The sequence below is a fragment of the Pyxicephalus adspersus genome, chromosome 3 (genome assembly GCF_032062135.1).
Source record: "Pyxicephalus adspersus chromosome 3, UCB_Pads_2.0, whole genome shotgun sequence".
Lineage (NCBI taxonomy): Eukaryota > Metazoa > Chordata > Amphibia > Anura > Pyxicephalidae > Pyxicephalus > Pyxicephalus adspersus.
The window spans coordinates 120,409,234-120,433,620 of NC_092860.1; the positions used below are offsets into that span (position 1 = coordinate 120,409,234).

The 24,387-nt window shown below is 35.1% G+C and overlaps 1 protein-coding gene across 7 annotated transcripts in view; it reads right to left on the reverse strand.

Annotated features, from left to right (window-relative positions):
• Positions 1-1,617: 1,617 nt before the first annotated feature.
• Positions 1,618-24,387, reverse strand: part of SLC7A2 (solute carrier family 7 member 2) — a 70,461-nt gene continuing 47,691 nt past the window's right edge. For 6 of the 7 annotated variants that reach the window (XM_072406179.1, XM_072406183.1, XM_072406180.1 and 3 more), the window contains exons 7-12: positions 21,730-21,869; positions 16,451-16,553; positions 13,561-13,766; positions 12,058-12,224; positions 10,698-10,806; positions 1,618-9,497 (exon numbers count right to left, since the gene is read on the reverse strand). In XM_072406179.1, the coding sequence (XP_072262280.1) occupies positions 9,304-9,497; positions 10,698-10,806; positions 12,058-12,224; positions 13,561-13,766; positions 16,451-16,553; positions 21,730-21,869 (919 nt within the window). In that variant the 3' untranslated portion in view covers positions 1,618-9,303. Of the gene's footprint in view, positions 9,498-10,697; positions 10,807-12,057; positions 12,225-13,560; positions 13,767-16,450; positions 16,554-20,909; positions 21,047-21,729; positions 21,870-24,387 lie in introns of all 7 variants that reach the window. The other variant, XM_072406184.1, reaches the window with a different exon arrangement.

Here is a 24,387-nt window from a genome sequence, read left to right on the forward strand (position 1 = left end):
AAATGAAAGTTGTTGCCTGAAATGATAATTCTGATTTTAAAAACAAAATAAATTCTGATTAGCTGCTTTGCACACAGCTCCAATTTTCATTTTGCTAGAATTACCAGGTATAAACCAGATATATTTAGAAATGAAGGATACAATTTAAAATTTGCTTTACGGAAGTTTAAGTAAAAATAATATATAAATAATATAAAAATAATGTTTTTAAATATCCACATCCTTCATCTATAGACCAATAAATACCAGCAGCTAAGATTCATAACTGATAACTTGTAATGTTTTAGTCATTTTGAACCTACCAGTTTCTAGTGATTCTTTTTAGTTTAGTATTTGATAAAGTGAGAAATGAGTAAAACCTCAGATTGCTTTTACTGTGTCCTTTTTTATTCTAGTGTCATTAGGATAGTGATGGGAGATCTGACAGTTGTACAGTTGCCCCAAAAGCATAAACTGCTCATTTATTGTTGCAACTGACAGCCATATACAGGTTAATACATGGGCAGGTAAATGATTGATATTGATTGCCTATGTGACATAACTACGCTACACCCATCAACCAGTTGATTGAGCACCCCTATCCTGAAAGGCTAATGTAAATCAGTGGGGATCACTCCCGAACAGGTAGAAGCTAATGAGAGCATCCCCTGTTGTGTTATAGTAAATGGAAGGGAAGTCCTCCATAGGCTACTGGTTGATAGGTTGTAATCCCCACCAACGTTCAAGCAGCATGTGATGGGCAAAAACATTATCAAGGTTTTTTGGATTTAATGTTTTAATCTAACCTAATGAAACATCTAGTCCAACCTTTCTAATCTTTTTATTTCAGAGGAACCCTTAAAAATATCCAGATCCTGGGGAACCTTTAGTAAAAATAATTTACTGGTGATTAGTTGGAGAAATACCCCTTACATTGATGGCTAGTGAAACAGTGCTAATCAGAATGTCTCCTTTACAGTTAAAAAAAAATGATTGGGTCATGAAAGCTGGCTCTGCCAAGTAGCGTTGATCCAAGAACTATGCAGGTACCAATAACCCCCTGAGCAGTAACCCAGTGTAAAAGGGGTACATTGTCTTTCATGAAAATTTATTTTACAACATATCATATTAGTATGAGTATAATATTTATTAAAAAAAAATAAAAAAAAGTTTTGATTTTTTTTTTTAATATTTTGACATGATTTTGTGTTTCAAACTTTATGATACACATAATATTTTTTTTTACTGTAAAATATATTTTCATGAAAAACAATAAACAATAAATAAAAAAATGGACAGAAATGAACCACCCAGGAGGATAATCTGGTGGTCAATAAACTAAAATTCAAGGCACCCCTAGAAGCCTCCGAAGGAACCCTGGTTGAGAATGACTAGTCTAATCTATTACAAACATCAGCCAAGGGTACCATTGATTCACTACTCCCCAAGTATTAGTATTAGGAAGGAGAGTTTACATCACTATTGACCAAATACAATAGAGTACAGAACGTGTTACATTTATTCTTATCTCTTGTATTATATTAACAATTATGTATTTTAATCCCAACCCAATAAAAAGCACACAAAAGAGGTCCTTTTTTTCTTAAATTTCATATATTATAAAAAATACAGACAGAGTACAGGATCAAGGTTTTATAAAGCATATATTACAATAATGAAAATATTAGCTTACATTCTGACAGATATATATATTTATAACAGGATGAACATGCCTTACATACCATGAAAAGGGGAAAACAGAATTAAAAAGAAAAAACACTTTGGCACGTGTTTGTAATTGACATGACAAGAATATGTGAAAAAAAGCAGCAATAAACAGAAGTAAAACTATCAAGCATACATTTCACACAACAGTAGTCTCATTTGTGTCCTCATCCCATTGCACAAATTACAGCAGACAATGAACAATGCACATGTTTTACACATAGAGGATGACTGGCTTGTGATATTAATTTACAGGAAATCAGTGACAAGTGACAACGTTTCACAGAAAATGGCAGTGATTCTCTCAGAGGTCCTACCAAACCTGTCATATACATAGAGTTGGCTATGCATTCATATTTTCCCATGATGCCTTTTTTCTATGTATGGGGATCTTAGGAAGTGGATGTAGCAACCAAAATGCAGAAGCTTTTCCAACCCTTGTTTGTTTTAAAGATCACCTATTACATACAAGCAGTGAAAGCTTATGCATAATTTAGTTTGTTACACAGCACCTGTTGGCATGTACTGTTAATTTTTTAGAAAGGGAAAATAAAGTTTTTTGGTCAATTCTCTTATTCTATTATAATATATATGTGTCTGTATATATATATATATGTATATGATATGTGTGTATATTTATATGTATATGTGTGTGTGTGTGTGTATATATATATGTATATATATATATATATATATATATATATATATATATATATATTTATATACACATACATTCCCATAGCAAAATTGGCGAAATGAAGGCAAAACCTCTTTCACTGATACAAAGAGTCTGATAGCAATTAGCCAATAAATGATTCCGTTCTGTGTTTTCCACTTTGCTTTGTACACTGCAAATTAGTTTTCAACATATGATAGAAAGAGAATGTAAAACATGTGAAAAAGAATCTGACTTGAAAAATGTCCTTACCATCATAAAGAAAGAAATATGTACAACACCCAAACCCACTATACACTCCCTTTAAATGTGGAAACACATAGCAGCCAATTAGAAACAAATATATTTTTTTAGCAGAGTACATTCAATTGATTGCTATGTGTTACTGCATTTAAGAATAACCAATAAAGCACAGTGTTATGGAGGAACTGGACATTTACAGGGTTCATAGTTAATATTCCAACCCAGGACAAAGACCCATAACAAAGTATATGTGTTGTTTGCTGCCGCTAGAAATACATAAAGCTTGTACAGGTATAACAAAAACCTTTATGGATGACAGTGTCATCAGTGTATCCCTAGGGATGGGTCAAAAAACATTGGGTCAGCTAGCCTTGGGCCTGAAAAGCTACATGTCAGTATTTCCACCACAGACTAAAATATACAGAATTAATATGCTAAACTGTAATAAATATTAGGTCAGCACATTAACTTGCTTTTTCAATAAAGAAAAGAGAATGTAAATATAAAAGCAGGGCTACAGAAGACACAATAAAAGGCACACTGACTTTTTAACTACACATTACAAATGACACTTTCTTGGTGAAGGTGAAGAAATATACATATATAAACCTTAAACAGCAGAACTGATTTCTGAGGTACAACATTAATTTTTTCATGGGGATAGGGCTTTGCTTGTTTTAAATACTGAAAAGGTGTGTGGTTTACAAAAACAACACTTGTCATTACAATTCATAACATTTACCTGGTGAAAACTGAAACTGTGCTAAGAATTATACAATTACCAAGGACAATAAATTTCCCAGCAAGAAAGGTAAAATATATTACATCATAGTGAACAAGGACATCTCACATGTGTCAGCTTGCAGAGCAATGGTCAAATTAATGAATGCATACTGAGGATTCTGTCATAGAGGTGATAGCCTGTTTGAGGTATACAATTCTAGAACTCTAACATGCTGCACACTTAGCAAAAAAATCTATACTTATATGGATACCAACAAAGGGTTAACTCTTTATACCTGCATGAATTTCTTTTTTAATTTAAGCAATAAACCTATGGTATATTAGTAAATTATACAAAGGATGGCATTTGAATTAAGCAACCATGGTGCACAAATATGTGAACAGTGCTGCTATGGTCAGAACGATACCTATATTGTTCTATTGTATGAAATCGATAAGGCACATTTAATAATGAAAATATACATTTCAAGTTTGGCTAAAAATTGTTACAAATGGTGCAAAAAAATGCGACATGCATCAAACAGTTAAAGTTAAATGATAAACTTGCTGAGAAATATATATATATATATATATATATATATATATATATTATATATATATATATATATATATATATATAAAATTAGTGTTTCACTCTTGTTAAATAATGTTCTCATACTACTATTTGTAATATATTAAAAGGGTCATTTAAAATTTAAGCAATTCTAATGTATTTTTCCAGATCAGTGTTTAAACTGTTTAAAAAGACTGTTGGGGCAATAAAATATTAATGGGACAAGAATGCAATCTTTTGCTAGTAAACATTCATTTTTCACATCAAACGATGTACAGGCTCTTTAGGAAACATTTGTAAGACCAAATAACTTTTTAGATATACTGATTTTTTTATTTGACTGATTAAATGGCTTACATATGCCCTATGGCATTTTTCCTAGATGTGTTTCCCTAGCTTTTATCTAGATTTCTTTTTCTCATGATAACGTGTTTTCTACCTATATAAATAGTGTGTAATGGTATTATAGGACAGTTTTTGATGAACAGTGATTTATAGCAGAAGTACTGGAAAATTTAAAATATCTTTTTTTAGATAATCATTTTTCTTTTTAATATTAAGAAAGCCCTAAAAACTTTACATTTATATTTATATATTGCCTCAATCAGCCACCTGTAACTTCCTGCATAGCAGGACTAATTGGGAGAGAGGGGGATCAGGATCCACTGCATTGTACAATTTTGTTAACCCAACCAAAAGATTTAGGAGGTAAGAGTACAGAATTCAATGTGTTACTGTCCCATATTACTAGACATGTCTAGGACTAACCTGTATTGCTTTAACTACAGTAAAAAAATAATTAGGTCAGGGGCCATTATTGCTGTATGCTAGGAATGAGAATCTCAGGTGGGGCCAAAGAGAATATGAATTCTTGGCAGATAAAACAATCCCCGTGTGTGTGTGTATTTGTGCTATAGCTGCTTGCCTGTAGTTCTGTTTTAAGGTAAAAGTGAAAATTGAAAACACACAATTTTCATCTCAATGTATTAAGAGAAGTATCCACAGGCATTCTTTCCAAACACGGTGTTTGCTATTCAAACATTACACTTAAATAGAAAACACATTCACATTTGATCAGCTATTAAAATGCATGTGTTTTATTGACCAACATTTGGTAAAAAAAAGGCTGCATTTAAGCTGCTTTGCCTGCAGTACAACTCACTAGAAAATTATGTGTTTACTTACTTTTTATGTTACGCAGTTTAATAAAGAGTTTTTTAATACTAGAACTGTAAAAATGAAACTGCAACAAAATTCACTTTAGATGTATGAACTATGCTAACAATGTTTTTTTATTCATTATTGTCACTAACATATTATAATTTATTGTATTTACACAAGAACTAAGTATGTTTAAAATAAATTCATTTTCTCTGAATACATTTGATTGGATCTTTTCATTTGTACTTAACTAGTATATGTAAACGATTCTTAGCAGCAGCAAATGGTGTCACAATTATAACACTGTGAAAATAACACTGCGCTATTCACGTTTGCACCATGAATGAATGTGTAACCTGCATATAAGGTAAATCCCATACGGTGGGTTACTTCATCCCTAAACCTACAACACTTATACTAGGTATACTTTATATAACAGTGATAAAAGTAAAAAGAGAACGTAAAATATTATTGTGTTCACATTGACTTTTAATTAACTACAGTATATGTTTATAATTATGTCTGGAAAATAAAAGCGAACTAAACCTGTGAAAAAAAACTTGTGAGTGGCCAGATTTTTTTTTTTATTGCAGAAGAGATTTGTGATCATAATTGTAAAGTACACTGAGCTGAACATATGCGGGTATCCTAGCATCCCCTTGGGGTGCCGGAAATTAATAAACTTCTGTGCCCATGTGCAGAAGTAACATCATTCTGACTTGACCAATCAAGATCATTGAACCCTGGAAGAGGACTACCTCAGGATGGCGACACCCACAATAAAATAAGGACAGGTAAGTTATCAAAGGTAAGTTTTTTTTTTCAGAAGGGTCATTTCCTTTACCCTTCTGCAATAAATCAGCTACCTGATTACTTTTCCTTAAAAGGTAAATTTAGATCCACTTTAAACAGGAAAAAAAACCTAAAATATATACATTAGGAATAATATAATATGGTCATAAAAACAACTCAGGTGTCGATTTAGAAAGTACTCAATCTGACATTTATCGCACATTTAATGAAGAATTAGTCAGTGACATTGAACACACATGGAGCTGGAGAAATCTACACCAAAGATAGTTTAGTAAATTTTAGATTCACTGATTTATAAATAGACCCCTGTATGTTGTTGCTGATAAATCTCTCCATGCAGTTCACTTGTTGCCCAAAGACTTCTAGTCTTGGTTCTTTGATGAAGTCACCTATTCACTCATCGGGAAAGTAACTACTTTGGTACTAGACCCTAAAAGCCCAGGCAAGGCTTGAATTTTGAGTACAAATGTACAATTTAACTAATTCAATGTCAATTTAAATTAAAGGTTAAAAATGTAATTAGGGTCAATAGTTTATCTATAAATGTGTAAAAACAACCCTTTATAAGTAGCAAATATATATTGAAAAATAAATCTCTTTTAATATCCTAACAGACATATGGGTTTAGCACAGTGCATACAATACAACATTTATTACCATACCTGAATATCCTGACAAGTGCTTTGGGCTTTTGTTTAACAGTGTTAGACTATGGGCTCTATTTATAAAACAGGGAATTAGACATTCCCTAAAACATTCCCTGGTGGGAAAATTCCAGGTCCATGTGTTTCAATCGTAGTGATTAATTCTCACCAGAGAATGTTTGAAAGTCCCCGTTTTATAAATAGATATTTTTACTAAGCTCCCCAGCCCTGAAGAATAGCATTATCCAATGCATTGTTTTCTGGTGGTTTGGACAATACAGTGTAAATAATTTTTACTATACAAAAGTCACATTAATAATACTATATTTGTAAAACTAAATACAAAAAAATTGTACTATAAAATGTTAAAGTCAGAAAAACATGATTAGTTTGTTAAGAAATTGAAATTAACTTTAAAGCCTTTTTAAAAAGACATAGGTGACCCCTAGTAGCCAATTATCAGGCACCTGACTTCAGTATACTAAAATGTGATTAAATGTTAAAGGATTTTTGCACTTTGAATTTAAACTTGAAAAAATTAACTAATGACTACCAAAGTTAAGCATCTCAAACTGTAATCACTTAAGATGAAACCTGTCATAAAAAAATTGGAGCTGCAACTGTTGACCTTCCCTGAAAATGCTAGTTGGATGACTGCGATGCTAACCATCTTTCTTTAATATAGTGACCTGGAACAGATATGCTGGTAAGGAATTCTACTTTTTGCTCTCTTGCCTTATCTGCATACTTGGGTCAGTGCCAGTCAACCAACACCTTCAAGAGAAACTATCTACGAAGACCCATGTATTTATCTTGCGACTTACTTGAAATGTGTAGCATTTACATATTTAACAAACAAAACATAATTATGCCATTATTTGGCATTATGCCACATATTGGCTTTATATAGGGCTCATTCACCCTAGTGCACTTGTGGAGCATTCTGACTTAGCGGTGAAAAAGTCAACTTTATCACTGCAATACTCTTAGCCTTGTTCTCACAGGTTCACTGAGCTAATTCACCTTCTAATAACCCAGACACATAGGCTGATTAAAATGACCCAACAATTGCCTTTATTTTCCAGTGCATCTAATATGATCAAGTCACAAGAATACCTGGCAGAGATCTGCTAACTTCTACTGAGAACAAAGAATCCAATGGTCCAAGGATAAATACATTATAATTAATGCTGCTTATTACAAAATAATTACTGTTGAACTTTAGTTCTAAAATGTCCTTAGCTTGGAAAAAAGGTTTCATCCTATAGCTAACAGCTCTTTTCCAAAACCCTCATATTAAATATTCAGCAGATGTGAATGGGAGGTAAGGGATCCACCATTCGTTAAATATTGTATGCACTAATAAATGCAGGGGCTCTAGCTCATAAACACAAATGGGCCTCTAAAAGACAATCTCAGTAAGGTGCTGGGGTAAAACATTATGATAAATCCAGTGTAAAAATGCACCACGTTTCGAAGGTTTATATTGTACCCACTTCATCAGGGTTTGAAGTGCTGATTGGAATGCATGGCGGACTCGAAGTTAGATTGTTTTGTTCATTGAAACAAACTTCAGCAGTCCTAATAAAGTGATGCTGTGGCTTGTTTCAATGAACGTCCACAATCTTCCCTCCTTGCTAGCATTTCAACTCCAATAAGAACTTGAAGCTATGGTGAAGGGGAACAGTACAAACTTACAGCTCGCTTGATTTTAGTTAGTTCATTAAGATAAAATAATTAATTCTAAACTCTAAAGCTGTATTGTGTGGTATCCTAAACCCCTGATGTACAAGACATTTCATAGCTTAAATAATTAAAAGAACAATGACCTATAGGTGTATTTGGTAAGCTAAAATACTTTCATATGATAAGCTTACACTATATTTTAAAAAAATAAAATGCGTTTAAACCAGGACTTTTGACAGCTGGCTATTTAGCAAGTCTGGAATTTGGCATATGGGCCTTATTTATTATACAAATATTGTGCAATCTTCACTTGTCATAAGGCAGTGGTGATGATGTATGAAAACAATTGTAACCCATCCATAACCTAATTTTTTCTTTGCTGATGTTCCCATATTAAGAAAAGGTTACAAACTTAGCTTATAAAACAAAATGGCATTTCAGTCAGTCCAGCACTGGTGTGTCTATAGATGGCCATACTTGCTAGCTAAGCCAATTTTGATTTACCTTAAGACTGCATGCAAGTTTCCTAATGCACAATTAAGACTCAATTCCAAAAAAGGTAAAAAACCATTCCTGAGAAACGTCTATTGTTGTGTAGATCTGAAGGCAATTATCCAGATAACAATGATAAACTAGTACTAACAAATACAAAAAATAAGCTATATTTTTACATTTAATTTAAATTAAAAAAGAGGCCTTCAGGAATGTGGCATACTGCCTAATTAAAAAAAAATCAATTTTCTATTCAAGGTTCCCACATTTTAACCTTGATTTAGTCACTGAGGAGCTCTTACACGGTATGACATGGACACGTAAAATAAAGCAATTTAGCAGCAAGACCTCAAAACACCTCTCATGTTTCTACGGAGACATGGAAAACAGAGTTACAAGTATGTTGTTTTTGGTAGAACACACAGATCCACAGAAATGAGCTCTATCTTACTGTGATCTGTCATTGGTCCAGCATTTTGCACACAGTTCTTTTGAAATCAAACACTGGACAACTTAACCAAATGCAGGTTCGGTGTGTGGCACGAAAGAGACACCTTACTTCTATTCTTTCAAAGACTTGCTTATTACTAGCATTCACTTGTCCTTTCTCGTAAAATAAAATGATCACTTTCTTTGGCATTTTCCTCCTCATTTTCCTTTTCTGGACTTTTCTCTTCTGTTCCACTGTTTTCTGAATCACCATCATCTTCATCATCATCACAGGATTTAGGTTTCCCTTCAACACTATTTCTAATGCCATAAGCAAAGTAAATCAGAAAACCTACAAAACACAATAATAATAAATTGTTATGGTATGTATTACACAGAAAAGGATCCTTAAGCTAGGGTCACACTTTTTCACAGTGGTGTATTAGGGGAAGGCTATTTTAAATAAATAGTATGCCAATGCACTGTAGCGGACCTGCGTTATCATCATGTATTGTGTTAGGGAGTCTATTCAAAATTAATGGGATGGTAACATAGCACACTGGACTGCACTTTTCTGACACGTGGTAGTGCAATACCATGCATTAAAGTATGCTACAACACACATGCATGGAGTTGTGTTGCCACAACATTTACAGGTAGAAGGTAGATACTCATAGGCAGGAATAGGGCCATTTTAGTGCAAGCAGGACAACCCTAAGCCCCCTTTTCCCCAGAGTAAGCAAAACCCCCTAATGACCACACTCCCAATATGCTACTCAAATTGTTGACAACTGTTTGACAAGTTTAATAAATTACCCTTCCTGGTACAATAAAGAACTACCCAGTCACCCCTCCCCTAAACTGTAGACATGCAACCAGTGACCAGTGCTGGCCATAGGTAAACTGGAGATGTTATGGTTCTACAGTCATCACTCAGTTACATAGGATTTGTCAAGGGAGGACAAAGGCTATTCAGAGAAGGGGATAGGATCAATGGCACCCTAGCTAATTGCTCATCGCTTACTCATGTTCAGAAATGGCCCCGTACAGGAATTTTTTAATATGCAATCCATAGGTCTTAAAATTGGAATTTGTTAGAATTGTCGAAATACAGTGTGAGTAATTCTACACTGTCAGAGTTCTGGCTAGAGGGTGGAAAGAATCAGGTTTTGTTGCTTTCCTATTAATCACTGTTTACAATGTGTTGTAGTTATAATTCTGCACACAGATACATGCTGCCCATATGGATTGTAGTTTCATAACAACTACATATATTACCAAAACACACTGGCCTGCACATGGATTTTCTCATAACCTATAATTGCTAGTAAATAATAGAGTTTATAAAACTGATGATCATTAATTAGCCCACTGTGATCAGAATAATACCTCTATAAAAAAATTAATATAAAAAATATTTACAGTCCGTGTTCTCTTTTTAGCTGCTAGCATAGCTCTAGAAGAAACACATCACAAATAGGTGTTCGATCCCTCTATGGAAGGAATTTTCATCTTTCATTATGAAGTGTTTTTAAGGTATAATCCTACTTACCAAGAGCCATCCAGACACTAAATCGTATCCAGGTGTCACCACTTAGCTGTACCATTAAGTAAACATTTACCAGCACGCTAAAAACTGGCAGAAAAGGTAGAAGCGGGACCTACACAAGAGATGAAAACATTTTTATATTACACAACTCTGCAAGTAGGAAAATAGTGCATTTTAAACATATCATGTATCTGCAGCTATTAACTATTTTTTACTATCTATCATGTGATCATGTGTACACACGCACACACACACACATTATATGTATAATATATTTATATATTTATTAATTTCTACAAATATTGCTGCTTCCTTCCTGAAGTACTCCTCCAAGACCTCAATCTTATTTTATGTACTGTCTGAATGTTGGATACCATAAAATCTTATATAAACTTTTAGATACTATTGTAATTTTAAGTTGCAATCTATTTTTTAAATCTTTTCTTTTTTTTTCTTTTTTATAAAATGGGTGTTCCTACGACAAAGGTTCTTGTTCAGGCACTTCCTATTATGGAGAGACAACCATCTGCCAAATGTGGCCCTGTACTGTCGCCCTGGCACATGCACCCCAGGTGAAGACTGCAGGCAGCAATGCCAACACACATTGAGCAGGCACAGTCTATCAACTCTATAAGGTAGCTAATCCACAGCAATGAGGATGAAGGGAAAAGAGATCAGCAATGAGATAGAAAAAAGGTAGAAAACAAACAGTATTTTGTAAAAAAAAAAAAAAAAAAAAAAAAAAAAAAAACTCAATATGTGTATGATACATGTTTATTTACCAATGTAGATTTCTTTGGCTAGAATTTAGATCTACTTTATGGCTCCAATCTTTAGCTTAAAAGAATCACTAGTTTACATAGGATTCCCAGAGATTTGTGTATATAATACATCTCATGGATTCAATTAAAAGCAGCCAAGCAATTACATACAGACACAGAATTCTAAACCTGAACTCGAACCAGATATTTAAATCACAGTTAAATGAAACTCTGAATTAGCCTCTTGCAAATGACTGTAATCAGTTGTGAAACATTGCAACAAGCATGCCAACAAAAGAAGAGCGTAGAGATTTGTTCATCGGTATGCTGCTTCTCCCTTTACTGTCTAACCTCAGGGTTGGGGTGGGGAAGAGACCTGTAAATGTGATAAAATGTAGAATGATCAGGTCTTATCCCCTGCCAGACAGATCTAAACTGTGTGCCAAATATGTGTAAAGCTCAGGTAGGGATGAACAGCAATGTAAATCCTTTGGTAACTAAACCAGCTTCTATATACAATTTATTTGTGCATTTTTTTCTGTTTGCCAAGAGTTCAGCAATAAAGTTAAAACAAGCACAAGTCTAGTATGAGAAAAGTTTACCATGAAAGCAACTTTATGTTGGTTCTGAGGTTGTTTCCAGATGATTAGCACAATAATGCAGATTAGTAAAACAAATATGGTAAGAAGGGCAATGCTCCATGACTCCATATTGTATATTGCTGTCACTGCATACGTTGTCAGGACACTTAATGCACAAATAATTATTGCTGTAGAAAGAAACACACAAGAATTATTATCCACTTGTTGGTTTTATAATTCTGTTTATAATAAATTAAATCAATACACCAAGTGCCATAATTAAATTTTATGTACCAAAGGTGATAGTTGTAATCCTACTTTGTTTATTTTATTGTTATTTTTATTATGTATATCTACATAATAAAATACATATGAAAGCCCATTATGTGTCCTGTAGGAGCCTGCATCCCCCTTCCAGACAGCCAAATCCCCAACATCAGTATAGGTGGGACATACAGTTGTGTGTATGTACTGCATATGTGTGTGTTAGGAAGTATGTATGTGTGTATGCCTGTATGTATGTACATATATAATTTTTTTAATACCAATATGACATAAGAGTAACATTTTCTATACTTTTAGACCTCCAGGTTGCTATGATAAAAAAATCCCTCTGACAGTGACAAGCTTTGGTGTTTTAGTGTCTTATTCAAGTACACAACACTTAATCAGTGTGTCATGTGAAATTAAAGTTTATATTTACAAATCCGGGCTCTGTAGTGTTGTTGGCCCAGGACCACTGGCTGTGTTAGGTGATCTTTGCCAGTTTATGCCGGCCTGACCACAGTTTTGGCTTTGCATACAGAAAGGCAATTATTTTCTTAGGTATTAGCCAGCCACCTCTCCCATGGGCTGTGGTAGGCACTTCTGCTCCAAAGGAGTAAATAAATATTGTTTTTTTTTCTACTTTTAGATTTTACATGTCCTAAAACCAGCACATAAATCAAACAAAACTGAAAAAAAGTAGTACAACAAAACACTTATATTATACTGTATTATACTTGCCTGGTGTTATCATAAGGCCACATTTCTAGATGTGTGCTTGGGTAAAAGGGAAAAGCAGAAGAAATACAAAGGGTGCATTTTAACCTTGATTTGCAAAACATTACACTGTAAGTGACAATATTGGGAAAATTGGCATATCACAGCATATTGGTTCCATAAATATGTTGGTGAACTAAAAATTAGGACAAAATATAGGTGGGATGTCACTTGGTTATAAGCAAACTTACTACACTTGTGGCTTAGACTGATCTTCAAAAACCAAACCCATGGGTGCCCATTGGTTCCTAATAAAGCAAGGATTTCAAATGCTTTATTTTTTCTTTGTTGTTGCTTCAATACTGGTTTGCTTCTGTTTCTGGCTAACCTACATTCCCCCAAAACAGAGCATAATTGTGCAAAATTACTTTCCAGTGTAAAAATATTTCACCAAAAGGAGCCAATCTAGAGCAGGGCTTGCAGCAGAGCATACAGCATATTTCTACTAGAAGAGGAAGAGGCAAATACAGATTTCCAACTTACCCAGCAGCCCCACTATTGTGCTGACCACAGAGGCAGACTGTTCTGTTGGAACACTGGCAGGATACATGAGAGAACGAAAGCTAAATCCTTGTTCCTGCAGCATCATGATTTGGGACTCGTTCATCATTGATTCCCTTTCTGATGCAGATAACATTTCTTTCTCTGGAACACCTTTAGGTTTCTCATATCCCAACCCAGGCTGATACCTGTGCAGAGTTGTATTCAGGAAAATATTATTGCATGGATTAATGAGTATAGCATAACAAAAAAATATGTACAAATTAATCTGTTTGAACTGCCTAAAAAGTCTATTATTGATGTACTTTATAAATTTTGAACAAAAAGGTTCAAAAAACTTGAAAGAACTATCCAACTGGTTGTGTAATCAATTAGGCAACCAGAAAGGAAATCCTTGTACAAAAGATATTGGTTCATGACATGTATCCCCTTCAAGGGAGAACCCCAGAAGTTGATGAAAAATATATATATATAAAAAAGGGATCTTCTAAAGATGATAATGAAAAGTAGAATGAAGAGGACAAAAGGCAGACATGAAATGAAAACTGAAAGGTAAAAAAGTGGATGAGAAAAAGTGGGAGAGCAAGAACATTTAATAGATGGCACACCCGTTGCAAAGTATTATTTAGAACACAATATAGCACAACAGTTTCCCCATTTCAGATGCACTGTGCCAATTGATTGCTTGCAAGGAGAAACATCTGTCCAGTGGGTGGTTCCATTGGACAGATGAGGCTGAGACACAGATGGCAAAAAAAAAACTTAGAAGTCAAAAAGTAGCCAGCACTCTAAGAAGAAAAATTTTTTTTATTTTTCATTTAAAGTTGCAGTAGGAAACACTGTCTGATTAAGTCTACGTACACTACGTGCAGTAATTATCGTTGGAAACAAACGACTAAACATCCGATAATTGTAAACAAAAATAGTGCACAACGACTGGCCAACAACGCAGATGAACGAGGAATGTCGCTGGAAACGAACGACCATCCTGGCAGATCTGATTGGGCAACGATTGTTCACTATCTATTGTGTGTACGGTCGTTCAGTGATCATGGATTGTTCTGTGATACACTTTCTCCTGTACACGTCACTTCCTACATCGTTCAAACGATCGTATCTAGTGTGTGTACATTATTGGTGGTTTATATTTGAACAATCGTATCACTTCAGCATGTACAGAATTGTGCATAATACGATCGTTCAAAATAATCGTGAATAATCGTTCGTTTTCTAATTATTGCACGTAGCCTAAAGCTACGTACACACTTCCAATTATTTTCGTTGGAAAACGAACGACGAACGATCCTGCACGATATCTACGAACGATCGTATAGCACCGATCCTGCACATAGAGGTAACGACACGATCGTTCGTAGATATTGTACACACAATAGATACGATCGTTTAAGCGATAGAGGAACTATGTGCACGACAGGAAAGTGAACGAACGTTCGTTCATTACGCATGCTCAGCCCATGGACGATCAACGAACGACCGTACACACGAACGATGTTCAACGATCGTCGTCCAATCCGATCCGCCGGTCCGGTCGTTCGTTTCCAACAACTTTCCTCGTTCGTCGGCGTCGTTGGTTACTTTTTTACGAACGATTTTTTGCCCAATCGATCGTTCGTCGTTCGTTTTGAACGATAAAAATTGGAGGTGTGTACGCACCTTTACTTCCACACTGATTCCAACCATTTGGTATCCCTGGAACACAATCTCAGTACAGGAATGAGATCATTGGGCTGTTTACCTAATTAGATCAAATCTGTTTACTAAGATACAAAAGGCACCAGGTAATTTATGTGAAAAAGATGCAAGCACTGATTACTTTTAAATTATATTATACAGTACATTCTATCGTATATCTTCTTGCTACAGAATAATATAGAGACCATGCCTGAAAATGAGACCTTATTTGAGTAAGTTCTATTAGGGAGTTAAGTAAAAAATGTATACAATCAAAAAGGAGTTGATCATGACAGACAGTGACACAAGAAATCAACAGTATAGGTATGGTGGTATGCATGCTTTTCAGCTCTAAACAGCTGCATAGGCAAACAAGGATCAATTTGGACCGCACAAAAGAGAATAGGGAGAACAGTGACTGGAGAGACTGAAAGATCCAGTTCAAGTTCTTCAAACATTAAGACAATTCTGATGAACCTGGCTTAAATCATTTTCCTCTTCCACTCATATACCATCTAAGATCCACATCTTTGCCAAGTCATAATACAATTGGCCTATCAAGCAGGCTAGATGAGTAACATTTGTCCCAGATCAAATGTGATGTTGCTACTACACCATGATTTAGATGATAAAAATTCATCAAGTTACAACTGGAGTTTGTTTCTACACTGTGCCATAGAAACTGATATTTTTGGTTGTAATGAACAACTAGATGGCATAATGTAATTATGTGCATGGCTCTTCTCTATATCCTTTTTTGATTGGATGTTCAAAACCAAATATTCTTAACTTGAAAAGGGCAATTTTGAACTTTCAAGTATTTTGTCAAAACATTTTTTTATTGTTTTGTATGGAAGCATTTATAAAATGCATAGTAAAATACATTATAAAAATACATAGGCTCTTTTTTTAAAACAGGGAATCAGACATTTCCTCAAACATTCCTTTGTGGGAATCTGCAAGGTACATGTGTTCCAATGGCAGGAATTGATTCCCATGAGGTAATGTCAGATTCCCTGTTTTATAAATAAAATATTTGCTGAAGATTTAAATATTCCACTTTGATTACTAAAGGAGTGGGAACATGCAGAAGATTGTGTAAGTATATGTTAATATGAAGATTATTGTCATAATTCTCTTTGCTCTAGTAGAAAAAAATCACGAATAAAATGTAGTCTACCGTAGAATGAGGACACAGGCTGCAACAAGAGAATAAGCTAGGAGTGTTCCAATGGACATCATGTCAACCAGAGCTTTCAGGTCAAACAGAAACGCCATTATAGCTAAAAAAGAGAAAACAAATGATTGCATGTTAGCATTTAGAATGTGATTAAAACCATTTAGAGGCAGAGACTAGGAATTAAAATACCTTCAAATGATCATTTTACACTGAATTAGCTCATAGTATTTCAGACTCTTACTAAAAACTCATAATTAACATGGGATATGGCACCAAGGCACACTTGAATCAGTACAGGTCTTGGAAGTTTAATGGAAGTACTGTAACTATGCCTAATTTGCTCATCCATAATATAATATATATCTATGGTAAGTGAAAATTATCAGTTAAACAAGAACTAGTATAATGAACAACCTGTGTGTATGTTTTTGTGTGCAGCTCTGGAATGCAAACAACCAAATAAAAATATGTCTCCATGATTTTCAGTAATACAAAGTAACAAACTCTCACCAAAAAGTGTCCTATAATAACACTGGGGAACGCATTTTTTGTAGAATTAGAACTTACACTTGTATTTTACTAATTTTTGGGTGGTGAATCCAGAAATGACCCCAGTTTTTTTGCTATCACATTAAGTTTTTATGATACAGAGTACCCTCCAAACATACAAATTTTACATACAATGAAAAAATCATGCAATAATAACTTGAATGTACTGTTTATTTAAATTTTTTGGTTCAAACAAAGGATTTATTGTTACTTCATGACATTTTTTTTACAGTAAAACATTTGAAAATAATAGGGTAAGCGGTTAAGGTAAGAATTTACGCTTATAGCTTTTCCTGGAGTGTTCAGTGTTAAGACAATCCCACCTGATGCTCCAACAATAGTCAGCCATCATATGTACATCCCATCTACCCTGATACCGTCCTTCCATGACTTTCAAATCTTGGATCTTGAATCGTTCACCTTGCTCATCACTGACTGCACAAAGGTTTTCCGGGAAGTTAGAAAGATGTCTATGCAGAAAATGCAACTTGATGCTTATATTGCAACCAAGCATTTTGTAGCTCTCCAAGCTTTTCTGGACAATTTCTGTGTAATCATTTGCTCACGAATGATAACCAAGCATTCTTTTCTCTTCTGACATTGTCCTAATGAAATGTTCATCTTTGATGAGCTGCCGAATCTGTGGACCATCAAACACACCGGCCTTAATTTTTTCAAATGCCAGGCTAGGCAATTCTAAAATGAGTTACTTGAAACAGTCTCCTTCAGTTGGCAAAGCTTTAACGAACTGCTTCATCAGACCCAGTTTCATGAGCAGAAGCGGGAATATAATATTGTTTCTATCAACAAGTGTCTCATGTAGAATGTTTGGATAACCTGGTTTTAGAGCAGATCTTAGAGTCCAATTCCTTTCCAACCAATGCCCCTCACAAGCTCGGCTGTCCCACATGCACACATAACAGGGATACTTGGTGTATCCACATTGCTGACCAAGAAGGAAGCATACCATTTTAAGGTCAACACAATTATGTTGGTAATATTGCAACAACTCAATTACTCTCTTTATGTCTGCAAATTCTTCACAAAGAAAAACTGAATGGCCACTTGGGACTGACCCAAATGTATTGACATTGTGAAGGAGGACACACTTTAAGCTCCGCCTTGAGCAATCGATGAATATTTGCCATTCAGTTGAGTTAGAGATTGGACATTCCAATTCCTCCAGTAAACCAAGTATGTTATGGCCATACACAAAGCCACTGTCACTTCTAAAGTATTGCAGAAATGCAATTTCTCTGGTTCGAAAGTACAATACCTTTGTTCCTTTTACAAGTAAGTTTTCACATAGTCTGGATGCTACGAGTGCTGAAGCCGTCTTCAAAAGTCCCAAATCACGTGCCAAATCACTCAACTCATGCTGATCAAATCCTTTTCGAGTCCTCTTCAATTTCAAACTCTTCATCATTGAGGTCACCTAGTCAATCACCATAATCATGTTCTTTAAGAGAGGGTACTGTAACGCAAATCAGCACTGGGAATTCATCTGAATGAGCCACTGGGCTTACTGCCAATGGTAGACTAGGATACTCTATGTTCACTGAGTCAGTGAAATGAAGTAGAAAAATAAATTTTGTTTATTCACTATGTAGAGCAGCGCACAACCTCTGACCACACTGTCTTGCATGTAAATGAATAGCCTAAACAAATCCACACTACAGTAATCACAATTATAAGCGGTAGAAAAAAAACCTGACATGATAGAAGAGAACTAACTGCACTTGCATAATCAGCATACATATTTTAGTGCAAATAGGCTTAAAATTTGAAGTCAACAAAAAATTTGTTCAAAATTGTTCCCCAGTATAATCAATTTTATACTGTACAGGCAGACAGGTGAGTTCCGGTAAGAGCCAAGTGCCTGGCTGCTTGCTCCTGCATCTCACCCCTACCTGTTAATCAAAGAGCATCTAAAATTTGCAGACTTTAGTAGTAGTGCAATGGATAAAGCTCCTTGAAGACATGCAGTTGAAAAACTCATTGTTAGACTCCCTGGAACCCCTTTTCAACTACTATGCTGCCAACCACAGTGAGCAGTTGAGGTGCAGTTCTTCCTCCAAAGGTGGAAAAGCAACTTTTGTGAAGGCCCCTGTAAACCCTGCAGCCATAGTCATGCGCAAACCCATGCACGAAATGGTTTAGTTAAGCGGCTGGGATCTTGGTTGAACCTGAGATAAAATACTGCAGTGAACCGTAAGTGTGATATAGACCTAATAAAATAGTATAATGTAAATGTTTTAATTTTTTGTTTTTATTTTTTATTTTATTGCTGGCATCCTAGCACTGCACATTCATGTTGTTTATAGATGTAATGAGATTCATTCTGTGCTGGCAGCTTCACAGATGGGTGTAGGGGATTTGTGCAGGAAAATCTTTACTCTCAGTGAAATTATTAAACCCCCATATACCCCAAACAACTGGGGTCACTAAATCAACATTCTATTATGCCACTAACTAGTAAAAATCTTTCATCTACATTACCAGATTTTACAAAATGTTTTATAGTATTTGTGCAGAATAAACCAACAATACACATGCATAATTATAATATCAATTTCAAAAAATGTTACCTCTTGCAAGCAACACCCATTTGCATACATGTATATAAAATATACACACAGTAATGCAAAATGGCCATCATGTTACATTTATTACTATTCCAATCGATACCTTTTACAATACAGTCCCAAAAAAATAATTTGGTGTTCTAAGTGATTTTAGATGTGGGACAGACTTGCTGATTTACAGGGCAAAGTATGGAAATGGTTCATCCAGTATGTACAGTATACCATGATGGACATTTTACATTATAGAAATTTACCATCAAGGTACAAATCTGTAGCATGCAACACCATTTATTTTGTCCTCTTTCCTATCTAGAAAACCAAAATCTCCTGAACCTTCTATTGCCTTGCCCACTATACAATACAGCCAAAACCTGAAAACAGTTTGCAGCTTTTAAGGGTCAGCAATGAAACTAATAACTGAAAGTATGCTTAGAGACCAATAATAGGAATGTGGCCATAGACAAAAAGTTTTGCTGGAATATCTCCTGTGATTTGTATATTGTAAATTATAATAATTTAATACTAGAATGAAGTTCTCCCTGAATGTATTGTATGACGATCTCATCGTTTAGCCACTAGCTACATAGTTTTAATGCATTTTTTTTAGATATGTAGGAATGGTAAACACTGACTTATACAAATGCTGACCCACTATTGCGCAGAAATATAATTTGGGGATTGTTCCTATACCTAGCAAGGCATCTCCTATGAATCCAGATTAGACTAGAAGCGGATTTACCTTAATGACTAAAAACGATTAAGAAGATTAAGGTTGAGGACACAAATAAATGATGGCTACCAATAGGTTCTATTGTACAGGTTTGTACATTACCCAGACACTTTTTTAATGTACATGTTGCCTAAATACTTTAAACATTTTTGAGCATAAAGTCTGTTAAATACTTACTTGAAATATGAAACCATTAGTAGTCATAATTTATTGATGTTGATATGTGAATCAATTTTCTATGTGAATGATCATACTGATTCAGTTACAAAAATACTAATGCTTGTTATAGGCAACATGTACATTTTGAAAGTTATTCATATGTTATTGGATATAGTATTATACTTTTCTGTAAAATATAATACATGCATACATACCTTTTGTTTAAAAAGTAGTTTATGGAAAAGAAAAGACTAAGGATTTTATTAATTAATAATTTACCCATCGATTAAATACCATTAAATTTGTTTAAATCCTAAATTAAGGTTTTGCCCAAGACTTACATGCACAGAAAGCTACAAGCAGGTTCCATAAATTAACTTGCATGCAAACCTCCATGAGCCCGGTCCAGGAAGTCCTGTTTTTAATCACATCTTACCAGAGATTACACCTGCAGTCAATGTGGCAGCAACTGGCGACTGCCGTTCACTCACGTTGGAAAGAAATCTAAATAGTAAACCGTCTCTTGCCATGGCAAACAGAATTCGGGGAAGAGGAAACATAGAGCCCAGCAGGCTAGAATAGAAAAATGATGGATGTTGAAAAGTTGCCTTTAGCACTATAGGTTGTATTCTAAGCAAGCCCAAAGGAAATGAAACAAGGCTTGTACCCTTGGCACCACAGATATCTAAATGGGTCATTATAAGTTAATAATTAAAGGTAATGTCCACCCAAAATTACCACTGCATTGTTGTGCGGACATAGCCATGTTTAATCATCCAAGCTTTTAATCTCTCAGGAACACTGACAGGGGATGTCTCTGCCATAGTACGTTCTCCACTACCTTCCAGAGGCCAATTTTCCATTTATTAATTTGTTTTACTTGCTTGGCTTAATACTGGCCACAGAAGGGGTGTAGAGTTGTAAAATTTGGCAGAGACCCATCATTGCAGTCCACGAGGGAAAACAATTTTTTAACACAACAGCATCCAGACACGACTGGAAATATCACTTATTGACAAAGTTTAAGCTCAATGTGGTTCTCAAGGGTACATCTTAAAAAATAATGGAAAAAGGTTTAGAAGTAAATTCAGAATGTAAAATGAATTCAAGTACAGAACGTGTGAGAAAAGTTTAGCCCTTTGAGAAGCTGAAATAAACATAACATAAAGTAAAAAATCATTTTATAATCATTTTACACAGTAAAAAAGGTTTGCTTTTCGTGTCGTTGCTAAAAGTTTACTCCTGAGCAACCTCACCTGCCACTGCACCAGACGACAAGGTGGCAATTACAGGGGTCTTCGTCTTGGGACTGATCTGAGCTAGGGATTTGAAAAGCAAGCCATCCTCCGCCATAGCATAGATTACACGGGGCATTGGAAAAATGGATCCGAGCAGACTGAATAAAGATCAAACACATGCGACAAGGCAAACACTGGTCATGCAAGACTGCGAGACAGGAATTAATCAATAATTACAGTTAACTGGCCACCACCACAGTTTACAAAGCATTTAGATTATAGAGAAAAAAATGAGCCAGTAGCCTAGGAACATCAGAATATGTTAGCTTTCAACCTTCACCCATCTTAACCCAAGCAGGTGTCATTGTATACACAGAACATTCCTGATGTATTATTTACCAAGTTTACAAAGTGTCAGTCTACCCAAAACATATGTTTTTTCTTTTACCTTTAGAGGTAAAAGAAACAACAAAAGTTTTGGGAGACCAGAAATCCAACACCCCAGTGGCTTAGGCAGTAGGTCTGTTGGGAATATAGGATATTCTTTCCAAGGAACCCCTTTGTTCTAGATGATTAAAATTTTATTATGCAAAATTTAGAAGAGGAGCTGCAAGAAGTCAGTGGTGGTGGTTGGTTGTTTTGATTTTGGTGGGACTGCTCTTGTATTTAAAATGTAACACATACTGTTATCAACAAACATTTAGAAAAATCGATAGATGATTATTAAGTTTAAGACGAGAAAACTTTTTGGCTGAGTCCTTTAGGACAGTGGTCGCCAACCTTTTCGGACCCACGGACCACTAAATCTACCAGCTCCGGACCCCGCATGCTCAGGGAGCCAGGTGTCACTTTTAAAGGGGAAAAAGCTTCCCCCATAGTGACGTCATGATGCCAGAACCTGCCCACTCTCCCATCGCATGAGCCTGCGAGGGGAGAGTGGGCGGGTTGTGGGCTTACTTCACCAAGCCTTTATTCTGTATGGGGGACATAGTCCGCAGCTCTGGCCAGTATGCCCTCCCAGCAAGGTCCTTCTCCTGACCCACTGGGGGGCGAACCGGTCAAAGCCGCAGACTACCAAAACTTTCTTGTGGACCACCGGTTAAGCGAGCCCTGCTTTAGGACATATCCTTGGTAAAAAATACAACCAGTAATGATCTATCTGCATGTGGTAATCTGTGCTCCATTTACTGCTTTTTTCAGAGAGTTTAATCATTTTTACATATTTACAAGGCAAGCATAAACTTCATTGTGATCATCTAGACAATGGTTCCTTAACCTTTCAAGTACCCCTTTAATAATATCTGATGATTTACTAGATGAAACATGTGAGTTAACTTTTATCAAGTCATATAGTTGAGCAAGTTCTTCCCAATTTAATTTATATTCAATTATAGGCTGGAGGCAAACTAACAGTCAGCCATAATGATACTGAGAAAAGGAGTGTCTATCAACACATGGAAAAAGATGAAGTAATGATCCTACATCCTACAGTAAACACATTTACTTGTTTAACAGCTGTAGGCATCTATTTAGGGTGACAAAATTTGAAAATCATTTATATATGAACTGTAAGGGGTAGTTGAAAACAGAGGCTAAGATTTGCATAGTCTAGAGAAAGAAAAGTAAATTACAGATACCCATAGAAGGAGCAGACGTGCTAAAACCCATCATTCAGACCACTGTAATAAATGTAGAATAACTTTTTTTTGTACGTTCATATTTTTATATTAGCAAATATTTTTATTGAGGTTTATTTACAAAGCAGTTAATGTGACATTCATTAAACATTCTCTGCCAGAGAATCTTTCAGGTCCCTGTATTTTTTAATGGCAGTGATAGATTCTCCATTGGAGGTAAATGTCAGGTTCACTGCTGTATAAATAGACTTCATTATGTTTTGGTTCATAGCAGCTGCACATATCTTCTAGGCTCCACAAGTCTAAGCAGGTCCATAAAGAGTTAGACCAGGCAAGTAGGCTGACAATTGAAAAGTGTGCCTGGAATTGACATTAGGGCTAAATATCATTAAATTAGCTTTAAAGATGATAATGATATTAGTGGCTGCAAATTTGGAAAGGTTGTGCCACACAGTTATTAAAAAAACGTTTATTGCTAAATTGGGGAAAATACTTGAAATACATATATGGTGGAATTTGCAACATACATAGTGATTGGTATGCCAGGCTCCACAACCAGGTTGGTGACCTGGTATAGTTGTAAATGTCAGCTGGTTACTATACACATGCTGTATTTAATATGTGTGTAGGGGAAGCCATTTTTGCCAATTACATACACAATTTCTGCTTTTGCTTCACACTGCTACACATCTGTACTTTACTGTTCCTTTTCACAATGCAAGTTTATGACTTAGCTGATTAATTGCAAACAATGCACTTTTGTGGCTGTTATTTTAACAGTTGGTAAGTGAGGGAGACAAAGTGGCCGCACTTATCTACAAACATTATACTTAGTACTATAACAAAAATGTTAAAGTAAACTTGTAAAATGTAAAAATTGACAACATAAACATTGCATTAATAAGTCAAAGTACCTATTGAATGTATACTGAACTTTCCTTTGTAAGCCAAAGGTAAAAATCTAACTCCAAATACTGAACTGATATAGAGTTTATTATAATGATTATTTTTTAGGGTTTATTTCCTACAAAAGGTCATC